Source organism: Leuresthes tenuis, unplaced genomic scaffold, assembly GCF_036924035.1.
Source record: "Leuresthes tenuis unplaced genomic scaffold, fLeuTen1.0.hap1 SCAF_1, whole genome shotgun sequence".
Taxonomy (NCBI): Eukaryota; Metazoa; Chordata; class Actinopteri; order Atheriniformes; family Atherinopsidae; genus Leuresthes; species Leuresthes tenuis.
This window is the reverse complement of record NW_027325355.1, coordinates 14,404,044-14,430,025: the sequence shown is the minus strand read 5'-3', so window position 1 is coordinate 14,430,025 and position 25,982 is coordinate 14,404,044. Positions and strand designations below refer to the sequence as shown.

General features: G+C 41.0%; 1 protein-coding gene across 1 annotated transcript in view; it reads right to left on the bottom strand.

Annotated features, from left to right (window-relative positions):
- The window catches only part of LOC140292710 (receptor tyrosine-protein kinase erbB-4-like), a 287,439-nt gene that overhangs the window by 94,288 nt on the left and 167,169 nt on the right, over positions 1 to 25,982 (bottom strand). Inside the window, exon 3 of the mRNA XM_072379491.1 lies at positions 14,946 to 15,132. Within this exon, the coding sequence (XP_072235592.1) occupies positions 14,946 to 15,132 (187 nt within the window). The remainder of the gene's footprint in view (positions 1 to 14,945; positions 15,133 to 25,982) is intronic.

Genomic DNA, 25,982 nt, shown 5'->3' with positions numbered 1-25,982 from the left:
ATGTTCTCCCTGCGTTTGCATGGGTTCTCTCTGGGGTTTGGGTTAATTGGTGACTCTAAATTGACCCTAAGAGTGAGTGTGAGCGTGGCTGGTTGTCTCATTTGTCTCTGTGTGGCCCTGTGATGGACTGGTGACCTGTCCAGGGTGTGCCCCGCCTCTCGCCCGATGACAGCTTGGATAGGCTCCAGCCCAACCCGCAACCCTCATATGGATTTATCAGGTATAAAAAAAATAAATCAATGGAAAGATTAACTTTAATTGGCTGCAAGCAGCCTTTCGCATCAGTTTTAAAAGTGCCAATTTCACGGTGAAATTCTAGAATTCTGCATCATTATTCAACATGCTGCCTCAGCATTATGAGTCAGTGTATTCTGAATTGGAACAGGATCTTTTGTGAATGAATGTCTTCTTAGTAACGTTCTTTGCTCTGAAACCATAATTAGTCTTGTATTACCATAAACATGTACAGAACAAAACAGCAGAGGTCAAACGTTTAATTACCATTGAACTATATAGTCATTAATAGTCATCTAAAACTTAGGATAATGACAGTCTGCGGTGTAGCGCATACACAGGTTTCTGATCACAAAAGGGCTTTATCCAGCATGCCATGCAGTAAATATACAGGCATCTGCAACTATATTCACTCTTAAACATATTTTTGGTTGCTAGACTGCTTCAGCTATTGGCAACCTAATTAATTTTAGTCTTTTAATGTAAAATGTATCCAGGAAGCAGTTAAACAATAACTCTGAAGAAAAGGATGGGAACTAATTAGTCTGTGGACAAAAATAAAAATAGAAAGATATAGTTAAAAAGAAGAACCTAGCATGTCAGATGGTGAGCTTAGTGCTACTGTAATGTTTTCACAAAGAAATCATTTCCTCAGGAACGCTTCTGAAAGCAGCCTTTACTAACCCTGTGTGCGAAAGGGTTCTTCGGAGGCTTCTTTGATTTCAGAATTACTGTTTGTGTGTGTGCTGTCTAGTCAGTCGTTTCCATGCATCAGCTCTTGGTGCTCTGCCTGGTCTGTGACACGGTGCTGACAGCTGGCATGACAGAAGGTGGTGAACTAGGGGAACGAAACAAATTGCTTTCATTTTCTTAGAGTGCAACCTCTTCAGGGAGCGCCGGTGAACGTTACACAGCTGCAACAAATCTGCAACTCTGGAAAATGATGACTCGCGTGAGAGCCAATGGCGTAAAGGTACAGAAACAGAGAGAGAGTTTTAAGTGCGGTTGGCTGTCTTGAGCCCACACTCGGGCTGTATGGGTTAAGGAAAACCTTTGTGAACACAAATAGAGAAATACCACAAAAAGGGGAAAAGTTCTAAGCGAGCCAACAACCATCAAAAAGTACTTTAAACTTCACATATAACAGTTTAAAGTAGGATCTGCAGAGACAGGGAAAAATGCGAGTTCAGTTCTCCATTATGGCGTAAAAATCTCTTTCATCTTAGGGCCAGAGTTACCCATCACATAGCTTCATGAATGAAGAACACGCCAGTGGAAAAAGAAGAGGAAGATTCTCTGAACAAAAGGCGCACACAAGTAGTAAAGTGAACAATGGCAAGTTTGCGTGTGCTTGAATAACGTGGCTGCGTGAGGGTGTGTGAGCACCTGCCAACTCCCCCAAGAGTCAAACTACCCATAATTAGAATAAAGTTGTGCATTTCTCTGCTCAGCCACTTTACAATAAGAAACCCCACAATTTGAAGTAAACACATGACTTGACTGGAAAACAATCAGCAGGTCCCTGAGGAAAGCCTGTGTGTAATTGTGAAGCACTCCACTGTACAGTGCCTCTAAGCATGTTTACTCAGAGGAGGGAAAAAAACAAGAAAAAACAGGCTGTTGAGAAAGTAGCTCCTTAAATGAAAATGACTTCTCAAATTCTATGAATAACTGTAAAGTCTGCAGACTGCAAAGGAGCCGCCGGTAGATAAATGGGTGCGGATCGCAGAGATAACTGAGACAGAAAACAGCAACGAGTTTGGCCCTCCAGCAACAACAGCACACACACAAAAAAGCAGAGGATCAGCAAAAGATGTTTAGCGGTATGAGTGGCCAATATGAAATGAACTTTTCAAAGTGCAAAGCGAGTAAGGGGGGGAAACATCTTGCTCCGGCTGCAGCTGCACATTTTCCAAAGACCTGCATTATTCACACACCTAAAAAGCTGTCAAATGGGTGCACTCGGTTTTATAAATGATACAATCCTTACAAGCAGAATCCACAGTGGCTTGGGGGCCTTTGACTTGAGAACTTATCTGATCTTCATGGCAAGGCGGAGGTGGGTCTCCAGAGTCCCGTTTCCCCACTTCTCCATTATTAGCTCTGCCAGCCGAGGAGATATTGTGCTTGGTGACGAATGGGAGACGAGCGCGAGGGTGCAGACAGTGCGGGGGAGGTCCCCACCATCTTTTCCCCCTATCTTTCCTCCACCCCCCCCCCCCTCCCAGCTCTTCTCCCATGATCCAAAAGGCTGCCGCCATGTCCTCCCCGATAACCATAATTGTGTTTTAAAGCCCCTGATTAAATTTTACAGTCTCAAATGATATTGTTTTGCGATGAATCCTGATGAAAAATGCTTCACCTTAGGAGATTGTGGAAGCTGTGTAGGCGCTGAAGGAGGCGGAGATGACACTTTTTTTTTCTTTCTAAAGCTTCAATGGACCCTAAATGAATCCCTGCCATTACTTTCTTTTCCTCCACCCACTCTTGCTCCACTCGTCCCTCTTAGTCTTATAAACACACAGACATAAACACCCCATTTCTGCCTTGCTATTCCTCATACTCTTGCCAAAGTACATTTGCAGGCATTCAGGCTGCATAGCAATCACGATTACTAAAAACTTTCATACATTTCTCGCAGACCTAATAAAACAAGAAAGTTTCCAAATGAAAGAATAATAATAAAAAAAAACAACTTTGCTGTCAATCTTTAAACTTCTGCCTGTCTCATTACTTTACGATCATCATGTTAAACTCCCCTCTGAGTGTCACAGTACCTCTGGGGGATTTCGTTTTTTTATTTTTTTATTATTATTATTTCTTTTTAGAGGTGACACAAAATGCAATCACGGCAAATGAGAAGCCGGCAAATTCAATAATGGAGGCAAATGAAAATGGAACTGGAGACTCTGCACTTAAAGCCCTCTTCTGTCACCGCTTCCCTGCATCTAAATTAACCAGAGGCCCTCCAATCAGCGCAGGCAAACAAAAGAGCCAGCCAAACAGATGAGAGGGCTGCTGCATACTAATAAAGGTAACCAATGATCAACACCAATGCATGTGCATTTGTTTCTGGTGGGATAAGAGAAATCTGCTAACGCCAACTACTATCACTTTTGTGAATGTCAAAAGTTTATATTCAACAATGACATCTAATGGCTCTGAAAGCTCAAAAATCAGCATATAATAAATAGGGTTTTAAAGGTTTCACACTGAGCTTTTGATAACTTTCTCTGACCCAGAGGTCACACAACTCACTCATCAAATAAACTGCCACTCCGGGTATACACAGCCCCAGAATTGCTGCGTGGCAGGTTGTTTTACAGTGGAGTTACCCCGGCCAGTCAGTCTGTTCCGTTATTCAGCTGGAAATAGTGTTTGGGTACAATTGTGCAAGATAGCGACATCAAACTTGAATTTAGAGGGCGCTATGAATGAACCACAGGGGAGCCATGACGACGGAGAAACTGCTGAGCAGCTGAGCTCATAACTTGAAATGTGCAACAACTCTTCAGTCGGGAAACTGCACACGAATACTACATATATTTATATATATATATATATATATATATATATATATCAAAGAGCCATGCTGTGTGTGTTTTGACACCTGCAGTGCACAAGCATGTACGCACCCTGCCAGTCCGACATGCATTTTGTAATTCAAATTGAACTCATTACATATTTTTATGGTGCAAAATGCTTAACAAGAGCAAAGCCTCGACATTAAAACTGACACTTACAATGGGCTAAATGAGCAATTTGTCATTTTGTGGCACAGAGCTGAGGCACTCATCCCTCTACTTGGGTAATTTGGGACACGCTGAGACCCACACACACACACACACACACCAGCAAACCATCTATGAATGCTAAATTGCCTCCATCTGGCTGTACAGTACATATAGTGTGAGGTTCTGTGGGCATGTCCAGCAAGACTCCACTCCTCCATTTGCCTACCTTCTGCCGACTTCTCCTGCAGATGTACCGCACACCCCAACATTCATCAGTGATGGTGATTGGCTTTGCTCTAAAGGATTCTCCCTTTGAAGTGCGAGTTACACAGATCCGAAGAGGGCCTTGGACTGAGGTGGGCAACCAAAAATATTTGACCTAAAAAAAAGTCTTTAAAACACGTTCAAGTCGAAGAGGTCACAGCTGCCTGGGAGAGATTGCACACACAGCACAGCGGCATTTATTCCCCCCCCATAAAGTAGACAAATACACCACAATGTCAGAGGGGTTCTGTGCGCCTCACGGCAAGACAAACAATCAGCCAATGTGAATATAATTACTGTCAAATAAACACTTGCCAGCATCTGAAAGTCAATCCATCATATAACACGGGTTTCAGAAATGGTTTTGTAACCTCATTTACCAAACTGCACAGCAAAATAAAGTCCCTCAATCAAGGACAGAATTAAAGTTCGACACAGCTGTGCCATGTATCACATTAGAGGACAGGTGATTTATTCATCTATCAATTTGAGTTTTCTTTCTGCCGTGAATGCAAAATGCTGCTCATAACTTGCGATGATTTAAAAAACGGAGGGCATGCGTGGTGAAAGCAATGACTTCAGGCTCCATGAAGTGAATCTGAAAGTTACGGCAATTCGGTTAGATTGGTCTGAACTTCCGTGAACTGACCACAAGAAGAGGCTGGTAAAAAAGGAGGTTGCTCCTCTTCTACTAGACCAAAATGATTACATCTGTTCAGGTAAACTATTACTCACAATTTGACAGTATCTTACAGCCCCACACTTACTGTGTCCAAAAGCATTCACAATGCCTTGAATTTGACTTCAAAAGAAAACATCGTTTCGATTTGCTGATCATTTCCAGATGAGACGAAGTGTGCTATAAGTCCCTTTGAATGGCGAAATTTAAGCAATCTGACTTCTTGTCTCTTCGGTGGCCCTGTGAGGAGCTTAGTTCAGGCCTTCCGTCAAAAATACTTCCTGGCTTCTCCAAACTGAGAGCGCTCTGCTGACTTTTTACTGCAGGGAAGACGCTGATTCTTTATAGGCACTTCACACAATCCCACCTCAAAAAAGGCCACATTTCACCACCTTTGTCTGCAATGCAATCACTGTCGAGTACAGTATGGAAAGTCGTTTCGCCTAGAAAGTGTTGACAGGACATAGATTGGCCATATCAAGTTCTTTGGTGTGAATGTATATGTAATCCACAGCACTTGATTCAGACCTTGGTGATGTGAAAGTCAATGCTCATCTTCCCTCATTTTCACTCCTGCTTTGTGTTCAAGTCGAATGTGAGAGGATAGATAGTGTAATTGGGGTAAATTAAGGGGTGTCTGACTTCAACTTTTTTAGTAAGACCGTTTCATTTGGGGACACTTTACATAGATTTCGGACACTTTCATTAACAACTTGTCAAGCTGCAACTTCCACTGTCTGTGTCACGTGCCCTCGGCCTAACCTGTAATATTTGGTCTGGAGCGTGACAAGGAAATCATTGGTTTTTTGGCTTTTGAAAGAGAGAAACTTGAGTGTGCGGTCTCGGTTTTCTGCAACGGTTATCAATATGCCAGTGGCAATGAGGCGGTGGATTTCAGCTTTCACTGGACTGAAGCATGGGTAGGCTGTTGTCACAGGTTGTTTGAGCGTTCAGGGGATGTTTCACTGTTAACCATTACTGGTCACTGAGGTTATGTCAAGTGTGAAGGTAGCAAAGCAAGAGACATCAAAGAGTGGCACACAGGGCAACAGGCATATTCTCCCTGGGGACTATTACTAATCTATTAGAGATAATGTCACCCTCCTTACAAAGGTTCTGCAGTCAATAACGGGACAAACTAGAAATCCCTTTGGGCACCATTGTAAAAGAAATTCAAACAAAAAACAATAGCAGCACAATGCTGATAAAACCTTGCACAAGCATGGCATTATAATGATCTCTGGGAAGCAAGGGTGTGAAAAAAGGAAATAAAGAGATGAGAAAATAAACATTTGAGTTGGACAACCCTCTCCGTGTCTGCATGTCAATGAATGTAGTCCCCTTTCTTTTTAATGAGGTGCTCTTTGCTGTGTCATTTTGTCTGATCTTCAGAGGAGAAGGGCCTAACAATGGCAGGTGGCAGATTATTACAGCAGGGCTGCATTTTCTCCGCATGAAAACCCAGCCGAGAGGGCCTCAAGAATGTGCAGCGTGGATGATTTCCGACCTGGGCTTGGCATGAAAGTTTGCGTCTCAGAAACGTCTGTTCAGACTCATACATCACAAAACGCTGGAGAGTTTTTTTTCTTGTTTTGTTTTGTTTTCAAAAAGGAATGCTGGCACTTTGGTGTTTCAACATTCCAAAAAAAAAAAAAAAGAGGTGGAAAGGGAAAAAAAAAAGAAAGCTAAACTTTATTTCACAAGCACACTGAAGGGCCTTCTTCCTTTGCAGATCCACAACTGCAGCGTTTTTCTAGGGTAGCAAAGCAGCGTTTGAAGCTGGGAGATATGTTTTAATCATTTGGTGCCTTAATGATGACACTGGATTTATTATTAATGGGCCCCATCCCTCTGCTCTCCCTCTTCTTATAACAGTAAGAAGTGCGAGTGCGTATTAGTATTAGGCGCTTTTTCTCTATTTGATCTTTCAGTAATTACACCACTTTTTGGAGATCATACCATAGGCTTTATGTTAAGTAAAGGGGCCTTGGAAGTAGAGTTTCTGCCTAAACAAATTCCAAATACAATTGTCATGGTTCCATTTCCTCCCCCTTTTTTTCCTCCATTCTTTTTTTTTTTCGGGAACATTTCCCAGGCCTGGCAGTTCCTCTTTTCCATTTATTATTGTACACAAGCACATTCCTCTTAATTGCTAATACAGGAGGTAAATATATGTTGGAAAAAAAATCAAATATTGGGTGGATACCTTACTGTATGTATCAGTGATCTAGAATTCTTCTTTAAAGGTGCGTTCCTTCTTAAATAAACACAAGTCGACTCCATCTTTGTAGATCAAATCAGCTTTCATGGTACTTCTGAAAGTAGCACTTAAGAAAAGTTTGCCAATTTACAGTAGCTGAGAAATATCAGTAGAAACTACACACAGTTCAGATCAAAATGTACGCACACAATGTACGCATAAAATTGGAATTCAAATGACAATCTTTCATTTATTGTGGCAATAGTACTAAGACAAACCATACGAGAATCAGCAGAAACAGTTTTTTTTTCTCAGAAATTTGAAAAAAATATCAAATAAAATAATCATCAGCTGACGTAAGCTCAAAAGTAGCGAGTAATGAGAGCATCAATAAAAATGTAGCGGAGTAAAAAGTACAATATTTGTCCTTTAAATGTAGTGGAGTGAAAGTAAAAGTATGCCCCAAAAATAATCCTCAAGTAAAGTACAGATAGTCAAAAACTTTACGTAAGTACAGTACTCAAGTAAATTTACTTTGTTACTGTATACTATAACTTGACATCAAGTAAGGCTGAAGCAGTAGTGTAGTACAAGTAAGAAATACTACCACCTGCAGGTGGGAGTTAGCATCTTCATTGCATTAGCACGAAAAAATGCGGGGATCTGTTGAATTTGCGTAAATTTCCGCGAAAGCGGAATAGCGAAAAACTGGAGAGACCATCAATAAGCTTCTGGCAGATTTCTATATGATATTTTTTAAACATCTTGGAACTGTTAAGAGTTTAGAAAAATCTATTTTGCTTCCAGGTATGGACCTGACTCTTAACCATAGTCGCTGTATAATTTCAAAATGTCAAAGATCAGAACTGTGACGACCTTTTTCAGTCACTGTCCTGCTGGAACACCCCACTGTGTCAAATGTTACACTGGTGAGCTGATGGTTAGAAGACGAGCGGAAGAATTCTAACATAGTTTCTTCAGTCAAAACTCCATCCACAATTTTCACTCACAACGTCACAGACCCAGATAATGATGCTACCACCACCATGCTTAAAAGTTAGAATTATATGCGTCACCTTTACTCCTCTAAACAAAACTTCTGGTCATTGTGGCCAAACGAGTCAACGTTGTCTCATCTGATCATACAACCTTCCCCCAATGAGCTTATTCTTTGTCTATATGGTCAAAGAAATGTCAAGCTGTTAGGAATCGTCAAGCAAAACTTTCCGGACTGTAGGACCGGAATAACAGTAATTCAACAGCTCAATCCAGTTCATTTAAGACCTGTGTTTTGGTAGTTCTCAACCACCTGAACCAATTTCCCCTCAAGAGAGGAGGAGAATTTGGATTTTTTTAAATTTCTTTTGGACACCCCCCCCCCAAAAAAAGTATTTTTATTTTCCAAAACTAAAACACAGAACAGATTAGCGCCTTTCACGATGTAATGTGCTCTGTCCAATCCAGTCTGCTGTCAAACAAAGGCTTTTATACATTTGCAAGGACAAGGTTAAAAAGCTTATGGTCAGAGCTTTGTGTTTATCTGTTACATATATAGAAACATATGCCTTGATATAATTCCAGATGTTGCGATCTGGTCACTGAATCATTGAACGCTCAGATTTGTTTCAGCACAAAGGAAATTCTTCATTTGTTGTGCAGACTGATGATAAGCAGAGCGACTGAAAAATGGGAAGCTACTCAGAATGCATGTGACCCGGTAAATCAATAGTCATGCTCTAAAAATGAAGTTGCACATGGGGTTAATTATAATAAGGTCTATTAATCAAGTAAACCCCACGGGGACTGCAGTTGGTAATTTGGCCTAAATGCATTTGAAATGCCCACAAAAAAGCTGCAATTAGTCAGACAGCAGCGGTGAGTTGTTAGATTTAAATTAGGGGAATCTGGCCAGGTTGTAAAATCCACAGCAGAAACACCACAGTCCCAGTGGGCCTCCGTGAAAGCAATGTGGGTGAGCGAAAGTGAGAAATAATTTGAGAAAGATAGGAGATAGAACAATTGGTGCTTTGCTTCTGCATTTCTGCCAGATGGGAAGTTGAAGTTGGAGTTTCTTCAGAGTACATCGAGTTGTTTGGTTTCCATCCAAATGGGCATTTTCGCATGACAGAAAAAAAAACAAAAAAAGAGGAAAAGTTAAGTAAAGTAAGAGGCAAAAGAGGTAAAGACTGGATGTGAGGACCATTTCACATATGACACCTCATCAGATCTGAGAGTCTTTTAAATCTAATGGTTATTACGCCTGCTGCTGTTCAGCGTGGGGTAATTAGCGCTGCAGTGTGCAGCAAGGCATGTTATATGCATGCTCACAGTTCACATGGCTGATATTTGGGGCTTAGAAGTAGCTGCTGTTGCATCACAGGGTGAAGCTGAACAAGCTGATATCAGAGGAGTCCCTTAAACACAGATTACTACATATCCCTGCTTGTGTGAAGGCTGCGCAGCTGTATGCATACTGACTCTGCAGCTAAATTGAATTTCACGCCTTCCGTGGACTCTCTCTGTGCACTGAATCCACAGAGGGATAAAGTAGCCATAAAGCTGTTGTTTAATGTATTGTATGCAGTGGGAAATGCTGAGTATATTCTTGCTTGGCTACTGATATCCCCTCTGGATATGACGGCTGCAGTGGTAGGCTGCACAAAGAAATGAATTTGTCTAGTTCATCATTCATGAATTTAAGCCTATGTGCACGATAGCTTCCTCAAAATTGTTGGGAGAGAAGGACAATCTGCTGGTGTAATTGTAAGCCTAAAAGAAAAAAATATAAAAAGAACTGTTGCAGTGTACATTTTTTTCCAATGGAGGTATGGAGGAAAATGTTGATCCACGCGTATTGGCCGGCGGGCTTAAGTGGCATAAGTGCGACGCCAGGCTGCTCACACGGTGTGAGTTAAGAGATGCCAGGCACCTAATTTGAAAACGTGCTAAAACAGGAGATGTACATCATGAAAATCAGACAGAAAGGAAGCCCGCACAGAGCTAGAATAACCTAGGTTGACCAGAGGTGAATTCTGCCTCTGAGGAGGAACGCGATCTCTTAAGGTTTGGAGAAAACCCAGAGATGTATTCATGTGGAAAAGAAAGCGCACCCTCTTTAAGTATACAGTTTTATGTATCAGGAGATTGATTAAAAAAAAGAAAAAATTACCTAGTCCTTACCAGGTCTTAAAATGAGGTAAATTAACCCTCAGATGAGCAGCAACACATAACATATTACACCAAGTCATTAATTATTGAAGCCCAAATGGAGGTGCAGTGAGGTCAACATCTTTTAGAACCACCTTTGCCATCAATATTTTTCAGTAATTGTTTTCTGCATGATGTTATCAGTCTTTTGCATTGTTTACGCCGTTGCTTCGGTTCACTTGAGGTTTGCTGGAATTTGTTTATGCGCAACTCTGATAAGTTCCCAGCATAGCATGTCAATCAGGTGGAGGTCAACATGGGTTTGAAGTGAATGTTTTTTGTCAGTCATGTTAGATTTCTGGATTCAAAATCAGATTTTTTTTAACGATATTGTGATAAAGCACAAACTGTGGCATTGGTAGTTCTTGTATCTGCAATCTTTTGGCTCCTTTGCAAAGCACGAATGCTCCTTTTGCTCAGTATTGTGGATAAGGGTTGGATGTTAGCTCGTCAAGATAGCCTTCGAGGAAGAACAACACGTTTGTTCTGAAAGTGAAATTTCTACAGAAATTGACTTAATGGTTTAACGTTTGCTCCAAATCTTTTGAAATTGGTTTTGGGTTTGTAGGCTCACAAGTCAAATGTTTTGCCAATGTTATCAATAGAGGGGGTAACGGGGAAAAAGCTTATTAAAGATAATAAAGAAGCGTAGAAATGAGGTACATCGGGAAATCCTTATTTCAAGTTAATCTTTGTGGTCAAGATTAGTTTGGAGGGTAAAAAAAAATATTTAAAAAAAACAGTTCTGTCACACATTACAAGATGTTGCTCATCTGAGGTTGTATTTACCTCATTTCAACACCTGGTAAGAACAAGATGATTTGTTTTTATTTATTTAGTCTTCCTACATAAAAATTGGAATTTTGTTTTGTTTTTTAATGTCGGTTCTTGGACATTATTATTGCTGAGACCAAAGTTACCTTTCCACTAAGCTATTTAACTAAAAAATATATTATGTTGGCTCTACTTTAAGGCAGAATATGAAGCGAAAATTGGCTCCTGACTACATCATTGCCTCATTCAGGAAAGCCAAAGAAACACATTGATCACGCAGCATTTTCACCTCAGGGAAAACACAGGGTGAGCCAACTCAGGTAAAATGAGTGGAAAAAAGACTTAAAGTGATGTCGAAGCTACCCAAAAGAGATGCAACCTTGTGTTTACTTTGTGTATGATCTTCTCAATTCATATTAAAACCTGTTTTAAAAAGATCAGAAGCAACATGTTAGCCACCATGAGTCATTCAGGGATAAAAGAGCACTTAGGCTCTTCTTTCTTTGTAGGGGTTGTCAAACTGGAAGGCGCCCTGCTGCTTCACCAGCTTAGGATGTCAGCAAGCCCTTAAAACTCTCAGGAGTCCTTCATCACAGTGTTTAGACTCCATAAAGTGCTGCTTATCACACTAAACCTGCCATGTTTTTTTTTAATATGGATCACAGTTGGATCCAAGACCATCAATCAAAAAAAACAAAACAACCTTACTGCAAAGTCAATAGCAAAAGGGCCAGTGATGAATTTCTGCTGCTCAACTTTCTCAACACTGATGGCTTTTCTCACCAGTGCACAGACAAGCAACTTTCAGCCATGACGGTGGAACATGTGACTTGTCTGATTCCACTGTGAAACATCTGATACAGCTCTGTGTCAGATGTTTCAGGAAGGAAGCAGGATAAATGGCAATTCCCACAGGAAAGGAGAATGAAATGGGAAGATCGATGCCAGAGAAAAAAACCTCAGGCAAAACAAAACAAAGGAAGATACAGAAAAGGCGTCCTGGTGCCTTGACAGTTCAGGGCATATACCCCATGATGGGGCCATAGTGGGATTTAAGCCCAGTTTGGTATCATTTCTATCTTTCGTGGTTAGGCAATCTCCTCCCAGCATGGAACTTACCTTAAAAATGATACATCCAACAGTGTGTTCAATGTTCTTACATATCTTAAACAATAAAATTCTAACAAATTACTTACAGTGTGTAAGAATCATCAGGATCTGGCAGGTTCTAACGCATTTGTCTTTGGTTTTTTTGGCTGTGCTTTCAGGGACATGCGTGCTGGACATGATTTTTCCCTCATTGGCCGCGTTAAAATGCACTGAAAGATTTAGCTGAATTCAAGTTGGACGGACAACAATGACTGTTTTCTGTTTTTCTGCCATGAAGAAATCCACCAAAATTTCCTGCAAAATCCACCAAGATTAAAAGGGAAGAAAAAGCTGCGTTAGAGGCTTAAAAAAAGTCCTCCCACCCTCACACTCTCCTCCACAATCTTGCCTACAAAGCAGTGAACAAACATTTCTAATTTCTACATGTGCAACACGGAAGCTTTTCTCTGGAAACAGAGACTGTTTATGTTCAAAAAGACTAAGCCTAAAACTTATCCTCTTTAAGAGCTTTTGTTTAACTCACTTAACTTTTGTGCACTTCTTAATATGCTAATTTCCGTGTCTTTTATAATCTTTGTTAATTATTTACCCGTTTTTTTCCTTTATGTATCTTCTATTGTCGCTGTTATTAATAAAATTTTACTGCCATTTGCTTTTAATTGCTTTTAAGTGGGGTTATTCTTCACATTCTTTCTTTTTAATTTAGTTTTTATCCCTTGCTTGTGTTCTTTCTTTGTTTTGTAATGCCCTCTGAGTGCCATTTTGGTAGAATAAGTGCAGTATGGACACAGACTAATTGACCGATCCCTAATGTTTCTCTAATGTTGTCATGAATAGCCAACATCTAACCCTTAGTCACCTATAATGCAGACCAAAGAATGTTTACTTTTTTTTAATTATTGTGAAAAGCAAAACATTTGCAGTAACACAGAACATAAAAAATGTCATTTTAAAATTTTGTTAATCGTGATTTTTGCTAAAACTACGAGAGCCTGAGAACCTGGATTCCAATTGTCCTGATGAATTACAGCAAATCATTTGGCTCTCTTCCATTTACTCTTTGTTAATGTTTTCTTTGTTTTCCTCCCGGTCAAACCGTCCGCCGTCAGACAGACCTGCTTTTTTGCTACTGTTGAGCGTAACCAGGGGTAACACAGTGTAGTGCATTGTAGAAATTATTAGTCATTTGCACAAAACATCAAATACATTAATTTTTACTAGTATATACACCCACAACTACTGACAAACTGCCAGAATCCAGCTTTCGTCATTGAAACGACTCACTATTATCATATTCTTAGAGATCCTGAGTTTCATTTAGTTGTGTAACATTCAAAATGTAGATGGGAATTGTTCATAAATCTCCAAACTTTCCATAAAAGTCTCTAAGATTAAAAATCTGTGGCATCTCATTTTTGTTTGACACCAACATGATAAATTATACAAAGTTTTTACTTAAATAAAACAGTAAAAGCAGACCATTTTGCAATTTTAAGGCCTAATGTTCACAATTAAAGCCAAATTCTACCATATTTTATGGACATTTTTTTATTTTTTACAGAAAAACCATAAATGTCATAGCTACACTGTAGATGGGAAATGACCCCAGTCTGTGCTCCACCTTCTTTTATCAGAATCTGTGTGACATTTGTGCCTCAGACATCTCTTCTCCAACTAAATCTTTTGCCTTGAAGCAATGCTATTGATTGTGATGGAGGCAACACCTGATTCCCCAGCAGGCTGGGGATGCTGACTGCCATTGTAAATTAATCTGAGAGTGTCACATGCGTGTTTAACACATATAAATGAAACGTTGTTATTTTGTAGGATCCCCACGAAGAAGGTGCATAAAAAGATGATAAAAGCACGTAACACAACATAGAATTTACTCCGTCTTTCTGACTGGGGTTGGAAGGTCACTCCACTGCTGGGTAACAACAAAATGGCAAAGATTAACTGATGGCAAGGTCCTGACTCAGAGCTCTGACACTAAGATGGAGTTAACGCGGACAAAAATCTACCCTTTACAAATGCAATCCACTCTGGCTTCTGCCCTCGCATGACCGTGACAAACAAAAACAGAGCAGCTGTTATATAAGACATCAATAAAGCAACTTTTCGAATCTTCCAAAGAGACCCTTTTTCTGAGTGTGTAAACAAAAATGTAATTAACCAGAAAATAAAGACTTTTCACAAACATTTGATCCCTCAGCGCAGAAACACAGACGACTAATTTGCCTGGGTCGCTTCAAAAGTTGAGCTCCAATTTTGTGACTTAATTATAAAGGCTCTATTAAATCTGCATGTGGGTGGAAAAACAACTCAAAGACAATCATTTATAGTACATAAAAAGGCATTTGCAGGATGCTGGCAGCACAAATCATGAAAAGATGCTCCAATTTATGTTGAGGATGAGTTGAAATGGCTAAATATTGCTTTTTTTTGTTTGTTTTACTTATTACTAATGATGTATCTGTATAAACACATATAAATATATGTCTATGTGTATGTAGTCTACTTAGTGGTGTTTTTACAGTTTTTAAATTAACATAAGATATGACATGACAAACCATTAGATAAGATGCGATGCAATCACACGATACACTGCGATACGATGCGATACGATACAATGTGATATGATACAATACAACAATATAAAAATATGATAAGGATTTTAAACTAAGAGCACACAAGTAAATATTTTGCATGTATCATATGTCATGCAATCTGTCTTAGATCTGACCTGTGAGGTTGCGTAAACCCAGCTGCTTCAGGCCGTAGTAACCATCCCGCCTGTAGTTGAGGAAGATTGCCAAAGCGTAGCGGCCTTCGTACAGTTTGGTGCCCCGGACGATCCGCAGGTTCTCCAGTGGCAGGTATTCAAACTCATTGAGCGCCACCAACACGTAGCCCGTCACCTCTCTGATAGACTGTACGAGAAAAGAGGACAAGCGATAAAAGACAGTTCAACACACAGTCTGAATTATGTGCAGTGTTGCATGTCGCTGCGTTAATTACGAGAAAGCAATTTCTTCTCTCGAAAAGATCTCGTTGATAAGTACAGTGTGACATTTTCTTCATCGCGATTTTCCTGCCAACATCCTTATCTACATAAGAAATATGGTAGTCTTCATGTATCAAACATGGCTGTTCGAGTTGAATGCAAGTTGGTGCACATAAAGTTTAGCTTCCAATGCCTCTTTTTCAACTCAGTTTCAGCCATCTCTGCCTCAGTCACTGCACTTAAGGCGGCGATGCATGCTTCTCATTTTCAGCACTACGCTATTTGCATTTTGAAATGTCAACCTAATGAAATATTTGGAGATGCAGTCCAAAATTATTGAAATGTCAGCTCAGTTGCAGCCTGATTACAGTTCGACGATTAGAGCTCCGCAGCTGTTCTTTAAGAGTTGAGGAATCTGTGATCGTCGCACCTTTAAGAAATTCTTTTTCAAATCAAAAGGCAGGGATTTCTCAAATTGAGTCAATTGATTTAACTGGATTTCCTTTACGAGAAGGCGCATGATAAACAAACGAGGGAAAATAATGTGGCCCTTGGGCAAGCTGATGTTGTCCGTCTTGGCTCAATGCACACTGTGTGAGAAACAAATGACATAGAAGTAGAGAACTTCTGTTCTGAGTGTGTTACTGAAGAGCAGTGAAGACCTCCAACCTCTGCCTCGTCATGAAGCAATTGACCTTTCCAGAAGTCAAGAAGAATTCAAGCCGATTACCTCATGGGTTATGCAGTTAATAAAAACAAATGAATTCGACTGCAAAGTTAGCCTGAAGGATGGTGGCAAAGAGAAAACTGTTAATTTTGCAGTATCTTAATATCAATTCTCCAGAAAAGCGTTTGCACTCACCCTCAGGTCACAGCTAAACCAATAATGGTAAAAAGAAAAGAAACGGAAACTACTTTTGGCTGACAACTACAGTATATTCTCATATACAACATCCAGATTCCCAGACTTGTGCTTGTGTGCAGTGTGTTCCCGTGCTGTCAAACCTCCATGGCTGTGCATCACACCAACAGCAGCATAAGCCCACTTATACACACACAGATCCTCACAAAGTCTCATATAATAGCTGCACTAACACATTTCACTGACCACCACTGACAAGCTTAGCGACAACACTACATCTAAGAGTGTCTTATTCTCTTTTGTAGACATTTCCCTCTTGTTCTCTTCAGTTACATCAATTTTTTTCCATTTTCTTTTGAAAAAAATCGGAGGGCATCGCCAAGGTGACGCAACGCGCGGTGGGATTTACCATCACATCTCCAGCAGCTTCCCACTTAATCCCCACATATGAAGACCAGCCAGTATAGGAGTTAACAAAACAGCAATTCTGAGATTCCTGCAACTGGCTTTTTCTATATCATGAAATTGGTTTATTCCAAGTACTACATGCGAGTTAAAAGGCAAAATCAGCTCAAGTACAAATTCAATCTGAAAAGCACAAGGTAGAAAAGAGTTGCATTCCCAGGCGTTTCATTCTGAACCGTGAACACATACAGTATAATCTTCAATAATACAACATAATTTGATCGCATCAGTGTGAATTACAGAGGCAAAAGAAAGTCTCACGCGCTCCACGTTAAAGCATCTAGACTAGCAGTTTTAGCTGTTCTTCTCGTATCAAAACCAGTCTCGTATCAAAAGTACTTTTTAAAATGGTTCACGAGAGAGCTTGTGATGTTGCACACTCTGGCTCCTCATGCATTAGTTTTATTGTTCACAGACGTTTTAGCTCTCCAGTTTCTTAAATTTCCCCGTTGTGGTATCAATAAAGTTATTTTCCAGCCAAAACGTTGATAGTCAATAAAGTATAATGCATATGAAGTTTTTTTTTTTCTTTTATCTCTGCAGCAATCAGAACCTTATTTCTATTTGTGGTGTGCTATACCTTTTCTTTAAATGAGGTTTTAAAAGATCCCAAGCAGTAGGACTCTTTGTTAGAGAAACATACTGTCTGCTGACACATTGCCCTTCACGTGATAAATCAAGTTTTAGGGAACTGTACCCCCACCAGTTTAAACTAATGAGTGTGGATGAAAATATTGCTGTGGTAAACATACTATCGTATAGTGCAACAAATTTTTGTGTCTCATAGTTTCAAAACTCAGGTCAAATCCCAAAAAATGGTGCATTCAGTGGCTCTCAATGGTCAAGGTTGACGAACCTCATTCAAGTCAATGGCTCGGAAATCTGACTTTTTGTGCCGTTTTCATTTATTTATTTTATCAAAGTTAAAAAGAATCCAAGTTCCATATGATCAGAAAATGCAGCACTGTGTCTGAAATGTTCACCACTTGTTCACCCTTTCATTGTTGAGTGCTCACTATTTGGTATGGACAGCTTCTGATTCATTTCAGACACTACATGAAGGCAGAGGTGTTTCATAAGTATGCTCACAGTTACGTGTCACATAAGCAAAGGCCATCAGGATAGGTACATGCCAAATCTGAAGTGATGGACAGCGCATGGTTGTAGTTTTTGGTAGAAAACATAATTGTAATCAACATCTCTCCACAGACCACTGATATGAAACTTTACTTCACCACTAAATGCCCTCTTGTAAGAGGATAATCACAGTAGGGAGCTTTGTATGTTAGTGCCAGCTAGCAGTGGTTAGCATTAGCACTCCCCGTCGTTTGTTTTGGGTTTACCACTTGTAAGGTTTGTCGTGTAATGTGAATGAAAAGTTTTATCTAAAATTCTAAAAAGCACCACAAAATGACTTGCTCGCTATATAGAGAACTTGTAGAGAATAAATGGGCAGTTTGAAAATAGTCCATGTTTGTCTGAGCTTCCTGGGGCACCAGTAAGTGGCTCCTTTGTTAGATCTAATGTATAACAAAGGATTTTTCAGACTTTTTACTTCTCTCAGTAAAAAAAAAAAAAAAAAAAAAAAAAAAAAGACATCTGTGGTGTTGATCAGAATTCTTTTTGTTCGCTCTGTTACCCCATGAGGAATCCAGAGCAACCACGCATTAACTATGTCTGACGGCAATGAGGGTCAATCAATTTAAATAATCACAAGTCCAATTTTCAACTGTTTTTTATTGATGATTCTTGGTTATATTAAAACTTCGGCTTCATTTTGGGCTAAATTGATTAACAATTTCTGAGGGACATGTCCTGCAATGGCTAAAAGTTTTAAATCCTCCACTAAAACGCCCTTTACCCTGGACATAAGTAAGTCAGTGCCTAACGATCATTCAAGTCTCACTTTGGAGCATTTTCAACATCCAGGGAGAGGTTTTCAAAGAAATGGGCAGCTCCAGACACATCCTAACGACCAGTGACAGGCCAGTAATGATGTGGATGATTGGTTGGGAGGAAGGGAGGAAGGGAGGAAATGAGTAATGCGAGGTTTGATTGGCTGCTGACCCCTGGGGTACATTAGTGAAGACTGACAGCATGCAGGGTGCCTGCATTTCAGGAATAATAGCAGGTAACTGAGATTAGCTTCTATATTGAGCGCTAAGCAAACACTGCACACCTGCCAAGTTGGCCTATTGAAACGTGAAACACAATAGGAGGGAAACAGACAGAGGAGGTACTTATTAGCAAGATTACAATGTGTCAATCAGTTGAAGAGAGAAAGAACAACATAATAAAAGAGCAGTAGAATCCATTTCAGGAGAGGCTTTGATTAGCATACTTATTGCCAAACGGATTTCCATTGTGAGGCACTCCACCGCCTGTCAAAATCCCCTTGGTGAAATCATTTTCTGTCATATATATTTTGAAAGTTTCATGTTTGTTTGATGGCTACAAACTTTATGCAACTCCGTGCAACTTGTGAATCAGCCTGCAAAAACAAAGGATCTTTTCCTCACTCCAGGGAGGCCTGTTGATGCAGGTTCACCGGTTAGAAGTCCAGCTGCTTTATCACTCCGACCCCTCCCTGACCCACTGTTTGTGCCTGGGGGCCAACGAGCTTTGCGACCTCACCCTGCTATCATCAACTCTGCCATAATCCCCCCCCCCCCGCAAACAGGTTTGAGCCGGGGGCGTTGTGATTGGGAACAGGGAGGCCGCTCCACAACCAAACCCAGCTGCGGGCACGCACTTGGCTGCTGGCAGACGCCACAGTGCCTCCACTGTGCCCCTAACTCCCTGCCAGCCTCCGGGACCCGCTGGCAAAACCAAAGAAAAACTGTTTCCCTGTTGCTAAGCAACCGCAGGAAAGCCTTCCAGTGAGAGCAGAGGCAGAGAAGAGGCAGGAGAAAGGAGAAAAACAGACTTAGAAAGGATATTTTGTTGTAATTTACCTAATTAAATTAAAGGATTACCGTGCTCTTTCTCTTTCTCTTTGCTTTGACACCATTTCATTTCCTTCCCATGCAATAAATAGCTTTTCGGAAAGCTTTCACGGTCAATATTTATCTGCATTCCTCTGAGCTGGAGGAGAGAGGAAGCAGAGAGACAAGGGGGAGAGAGGTCCGGAGGGAAGTAAACACAAGCACCTGCATTTCCCCTCCTGCCGCATCAACCGCGCTCTGTTTCAGAGACACAAACAGAAGCTGGAGGATGCCTCTCAGAGAAGCTGCCCAGCTCTGCCCTGTGGGCGATGTGCTCCAAGTTAACAAGGTGGGCACACAAACCGACGTTATTCCCTGAGTGTTTTTTCAAAAGAAAAACACACACACTTAGCAAGGCAAGTGCTAATTTACACAAACAAAGTGCATGGCACACTCACACATGCACGTCATGTCCTTAATACTCCTTGAATATGACTTGGCTGGCGCATCAGAGCAGGAAAAGTAACAGAAGTTGAAATTCAGCTTAGATTCTACTTCGACTGAGTCTTTCGATTTAAGCCTCAGTCTGACGAATCAGTGGTTTTTGTTGTTGTTGTGAGGGGTTTGTGCATAGTTTTGCCTTCTTCTGTTACACACGCTCTCATGCGGGCCTCGTACAGGCCGATAACCTCCACCCACGCACGAAAAAGAAAAAGAAACATCACCACGAGGCACAGACAGGGCTTAGTCGACACAGGTCAACTACCCATCATCCATTGCAAGTTTAACGCTTCCTCTAGTGCTTTTCTCCATCAATCGCAGGCAATTGGCACCCCAGAGTGGAGCGCTCAGTCAAACAGGATTCTATGTGCTCCCGTCAGGCTTGTTTCCTCCCTTCTGTCCTCTGGGTGAGACGTGAATTTCACATGTTGCTAAACGACTCTTTGCATTCTCCTGAGTACATTGCGCAGAGGCCGAGGCAGGGGAGCCAAAGAGTGCCTTATTTACTCCACACAACATAATCACAATAATAGGTGCCTGTGCCGTCTTTGATAAAGAAGAAAAGGCGCGACGTGAGGCTGGGCAGCAGTCTCGCAGCAGTAAGACCTAGATATAGCATGGCACTGCTTTGACTCAGACGGAGAAATATTTGTATGCAGGCCAGCGTTGAAATGAGCCAACGACTGTCTTGCATTGCAAACCGTTCCATCACTTAGTGAGTCGAGACTCACTCTACTGGTGCATACAGTCAGCTGTGTCCAGTCATAATTCAGCTGCCGTTGACTGAAAAGGAAGCAGAGGTGAATACTAAAACTGAAAACCACCAAGCGGGTCCCCAGTGTTCAGGACTCTCCTGTTTAAAGTCAAATCTGACTTAACAGGCACTTATAATAACTAATCTACCAGAATGCATGATGGTTTTAGCCTAATTGCGCGTGTCTATTGTAATTTGCTCATGCAGCTTTCTTTGCAGTCACATAGGAAACCTAATAGATGTGCACCTACTTTACACCAGCAGACTTTCAAAGAACCACTTTTACCACCTTCCTTTTTGCCGTCCTCTTTTCCGGTTCAACCTAGGCTTTAAGACAGATTGAAACAGGGACAGATTGAAAGCAGCCCAAAACATAACACTCCCACCACCCTGCTTCGGGAGTTTCTCCTCATGGAAAGCTGCCTTTGATCTGCAACAGACAACCTTGATCTGCTATTTCAGTGTCCAAACATATTCGTAATAAGTTTTTTCTTATTTTCTTTTGAACAGCAAAGGCTTCACAAATATGTGTGATCCCCTCCGACTGTACACACGGCACTTAACTGCAGAATGTTGGATTACTTTGAGTTTTTTTTTTTTGCATCAGACAATCTGCCCATGGGCTGAATTTGCTGGGGTGCCGACCCATAAAAATGTACACGCCTCAAAGATGATTTCCTTTAAACTGGACCGATGCATCTTTTCAACACTTTGCCACAGATATCTGCGTTATATCTGAAGACCTTACGGAGCTTTTTAGATCTCTGTATGCTGACAAAAATCAAAAGAAATGGGAAAATCAGGTCTTAGATGTTGAGAGAATTGTTGAGAGAGTGTGTTCTCACTGTCACTTCTTAATAAGACTGTGATTTCATGGATTTGATGAAACTTGTTACAACATTCTGCAGCAAACTTTTTGATTACTGCTCTGATTCTTTATTGAAAGAACACAGTCACTGAGAATGGTTATGGGTACGTGAGGTTAATTCAGGGCAGCAACAATATAGATAAGTATCCACAACCAAGCATAATGGAATTATACAGATCCGAATCCATGCTTTATAAATATGACGATAAAGATGTCTTTATCCAAAGTTGTAAAAGCAAACCACAGAGCTTAACTCTGTAGAACATCTCTGGAAGAATTTATGGATGAAGTCTTCAAAGTTAGTTTGACAGAGTGGAGCTCGTGGCGCCACACGGAGGAGCGCCGCAGCTGTTCTGGTGGCTTGCTGTGGCCTAAAATAATATAAATAGATCTCATTTGATCCCATCTGCTATCCTCTGTCAAAACCTAAACAACTGATTATCTTAACCTGTGGAGTGGGCTTTGATCCAACATTATCATTCATTTTATCATCATTTGTAGATGCTCCCGAAGGTTTTGTCCTATTGGGTTTATTTTAATCGTGAGGTTAATTCTTTATAATTTATTTATTCATAAAAATGTCATCCGCTCCGCACTTTTCCCTCTGACGGTGTTGCTTTCATCAGACTAAGCCGATTTGGGTAGACATCAGTGGGGCGAAGCAGCTGGATCTCTGAACACCCCCCCCCCTCAGATTTGTTGGCTCGAAATAATGAGATATTTGAGGTGATCATGAGAAAACAATGTTTGATACCTTGAGATAACAATGTAATTCAGCTGTTATCTCCGTATGGCTAACATGAGCGGCGCAAAAAACACAATTTGCAGTCCTCAGATAATGAGAAAGACAGGTGGGACCATGTGAGAACAGTTTGATATCTGAAGATAACAAAATGATTAAGTTGTAAGCCGCACCCAATGGGCCTGAGGGTGGCAGGAGCTCGGCCCTCGGCACCCGTACACATGTGAATGTTGCAGAGGTGGAACATGAAAAGCAAAGGTGTATAAAGAAAAAGTGAGGAAGTTTAGAGATGTGTAGTAGAGTTTGGTGAAAGCGTGGCAAGCTTCTGGTGATAAGGTGGAGAGGAAGAGCGCAGAGGAGATATATGTTAAGGCATAATTAATAGCGCACCTGTTCTTGTCATCTTGATGAGTGAGAGTCGGAGAGACAGAAGGAAAGAGATCCAGAGAGGAAAGTTGAGGAGAAGAGGAAGGAGGGAGGGTGTCATCATGCAGAGAAAAAACTATAATGACACCAGTATAAAATACAAGAGATAGGACACATATTATGGTGATTATGGCTCATTTCCATACATATAGCGCTCTGTGCCAGTCAGTCAAGGAGAGTGCAGCAGCGCACGTCAGCGACACGACAGCCGACTCTCAACAGTTCGATTCCAGTGCAGCGTTGGTGCAATCTGACTCCTCCACACGGCGGCGAAGTCAATGGGTGGGCAGGGACCTGTTTACCAATTCGCTTCAATGAGCTCCGTTAGTAAAGAGTTCACTCTTTCACCTCGTGAGACTGTTTGGCTGCTAAGTATGCCGAAAGCTCTGGGGTGTGACAGTCAAGATTTTGGAGAAATCTTGCAGCAAAAGACAAAAAAAAAAAAAAAAAACTGCCTATGAAGACGGGGGTGCGATGACTTTGAAACTAATGAAAATCCAGCTGCATGAAATGTCACTACTCCAACGACTGGATCTTTCAGAACAGATTTATTCTAAAAAAAAAGACTCAGAAGAAACAACGTCACGTTTTGCCGATAGGAGCCTGAGGTTCTCCAGTAAGATCAACCAGCTGAAAAAAGTGCACAGATCAGGGGGAAGGTGGAGCTTTCTCCTCACTTCAAATGGAAACTACATCAAACACGAGTTTTTTGAACCCACACACCACTTTTCATGTTCAGAGTGACTTGGATTATCCTCCCTTTAAGGTGCTTTAGATTCTTGAGCAGCACATTAGGGAAAGCTGAAGTTAATTTCTTGCACAGCTCAATCAAACATCTTTGACTGGACCAGCTTACAGTATTCTGCTGTCCTGAATCAAGGTATACCAAAATCCCTGTCAAATACAAGGTCATACCCCTAAATTAGGATGAGACCCACTTAAAATCAGCACACGAAGCTCATTCTTTTCAGCTTTTTTTCATCGTCTTCATGTAGTCAGAGAGAACGAATTGGCTGCAGAAAACTGGTCGACGGAGGGAAATTAACCTTTCGAACGCAATTTCCTGAGGTAATCAGAAATGAATGTTTAATTTAAAAGCACTGATTGCTAAACAAGTAAAGAAAAAGAAAATAAAAACAAGTTTTACACTTTTTCATACTTCGGATCACAACCACTAACATTGCCACTGAACATAAAGAAAGGCAATTTTTCAGACACGGACAAGGACATGATTCAGTTTCAATACTGCCAGCTAGTGTTGACAATGACTTTGGGATGACACAGTGCTGCTGTTTATATCTGTGGGTGTGTGTGTGTTGGTATCCAGGGGTGTGCCTCCAGCAGCTGCTGTGCTCTAGGCTTTCGGTGCTGATATTTATTGTCTCAGACAGCCCGACAATCTCATGTAGGCCTGCTTCACGAGTGGCGTCTGTGTTGTCAAGACACATTTCCAGTGAAGACCCTGATTTTGAAATTAAAATTACCAAAGGGGAAGGTTTGCCGGACATTAGCAGGCAAAACTAAAACAATGACAGTGCTCTAGAGTATCCGATCCTGGAGCAACAGTAAAAAACTGATACATAACTCATGAGGCAAGGCTGTTGTAGAAACCTAGCAACTGTCGCGCGGCACATTGCATTATGCTGTAGCCTTTGGGGACGCTACATAATGCAGTTATGTGACAAAGCCATTGCACATCAGCCACAGGCTGGCTCCTGCTCGCTTGACAGTGGCTACAAAAAAAAAAAAAAAAAGAAAAAGAAAGAAGCATGTTATGTCCTGTAACACCTAGCTCCTCTAGCTTATATGCAACTTCTTCGTTATTCATGGCCATCTCAGATTTGGACAAAGTTTTTAGAGCCAATCTGCTGTATTGCACAGGGGGGGCCCCGATGAGATCAGAGGAGAGGACAACGAAGGGAGAGCCGAGTGGCCACCGAGGCCTAATGTCAGCTCACTCTTCTGGAGAAGAAAAGATGCTTAATGGCCCTTCCAAGTGATTGATGATTGGGCCAACTGCAGAGGTAGGACCCAGCTATAGGTAGACAATATAAGACTTGGCTTGGATAATAAATGTGTGTCAATGGGAAAAGAAGACAAAATGCATGAATTCCCAGTGTGGACGTATGTAAATGTATGGAAACAAAATAGCAGTTACAGTTAATGATTGAGTTAGGAAAGGCTGATGGGGACATAAATCATATTTCTTCTCAAACTGGGCACTGCAATCTCCCTTTTTTTTTTTTTTTAACTATCCTCTCTTCTGACTTCAAATAATCTGAAATGGTAGTTAACGTATAATATCTGAGTTTCTGAAACATTGTTTAAAAATGGCTGGAAAAAAAGCTATTCTATCCCCAAAGAACACCATCCCACAAAGCCCAACTTTGCAGCAAGGCGTAACATTTTCATGGCCAAGTGAAAAAAAATTATATATTTTAAAGCCCACAATTAACCTTGAATGACAGTGTTGACTCGTGATTAGTGTGGCTGCCAAAACCCAGCCACTGGTCCATCGCATTTGACCCCTTTTGGCATCTGACCATAGCTTTATGGCATGGTTCATGAACCTTGGACCACATCTGGCCAACATAACACTCGACAGTGCCGTCACTAAGTCATAATTGCCACAGTAAACCAGACTGAGCCTAAATGTGTTTGCTGTCAGGGTCTTTTTTTCCCTCATTAAAGGTCCAATTGCAACTCAAATATTTTATTTGTACATGGAAAGACACTCCTCACGGTCTTTGGATAAATTGCTTGTTCTAAGGAAATTCAATCTCTATATTCTTATTTTCATTTGCATTAATGAACAGCCATGAATCGAACACTACATTTCCACCAGTTGATGTCCTGAATGTTACATACTGGGAGTTAACATATTTACATGCAATTGAAAACCCCGATTTTGGTCGGCCTGACACAATGATTGCCCTTCAAATCGAGCATCTTTTCAGCAGTGAACGAGAACAAGAGAAATAGCAACTATTCGTCTTTCCTCTTAATGAAAAGCAAACTGTAGAATTTGCAAATTGAAATTGTTTTCGGGCCAGGTAATCAACCAGCGACGTGACTGATTCTAACCATGTCGAATTTGATCTGTCACGTGTGTCAGTGTGCGTTTGTACTGTGATGAGGGAGGGTGGATCTGGCCGCCATTTTTTCTAAGGGGAAATTAATTTCAGTCTCAACATCAGCTCTTGTGGAAAATGCCATGTCTTAGTGCTGAAGTAC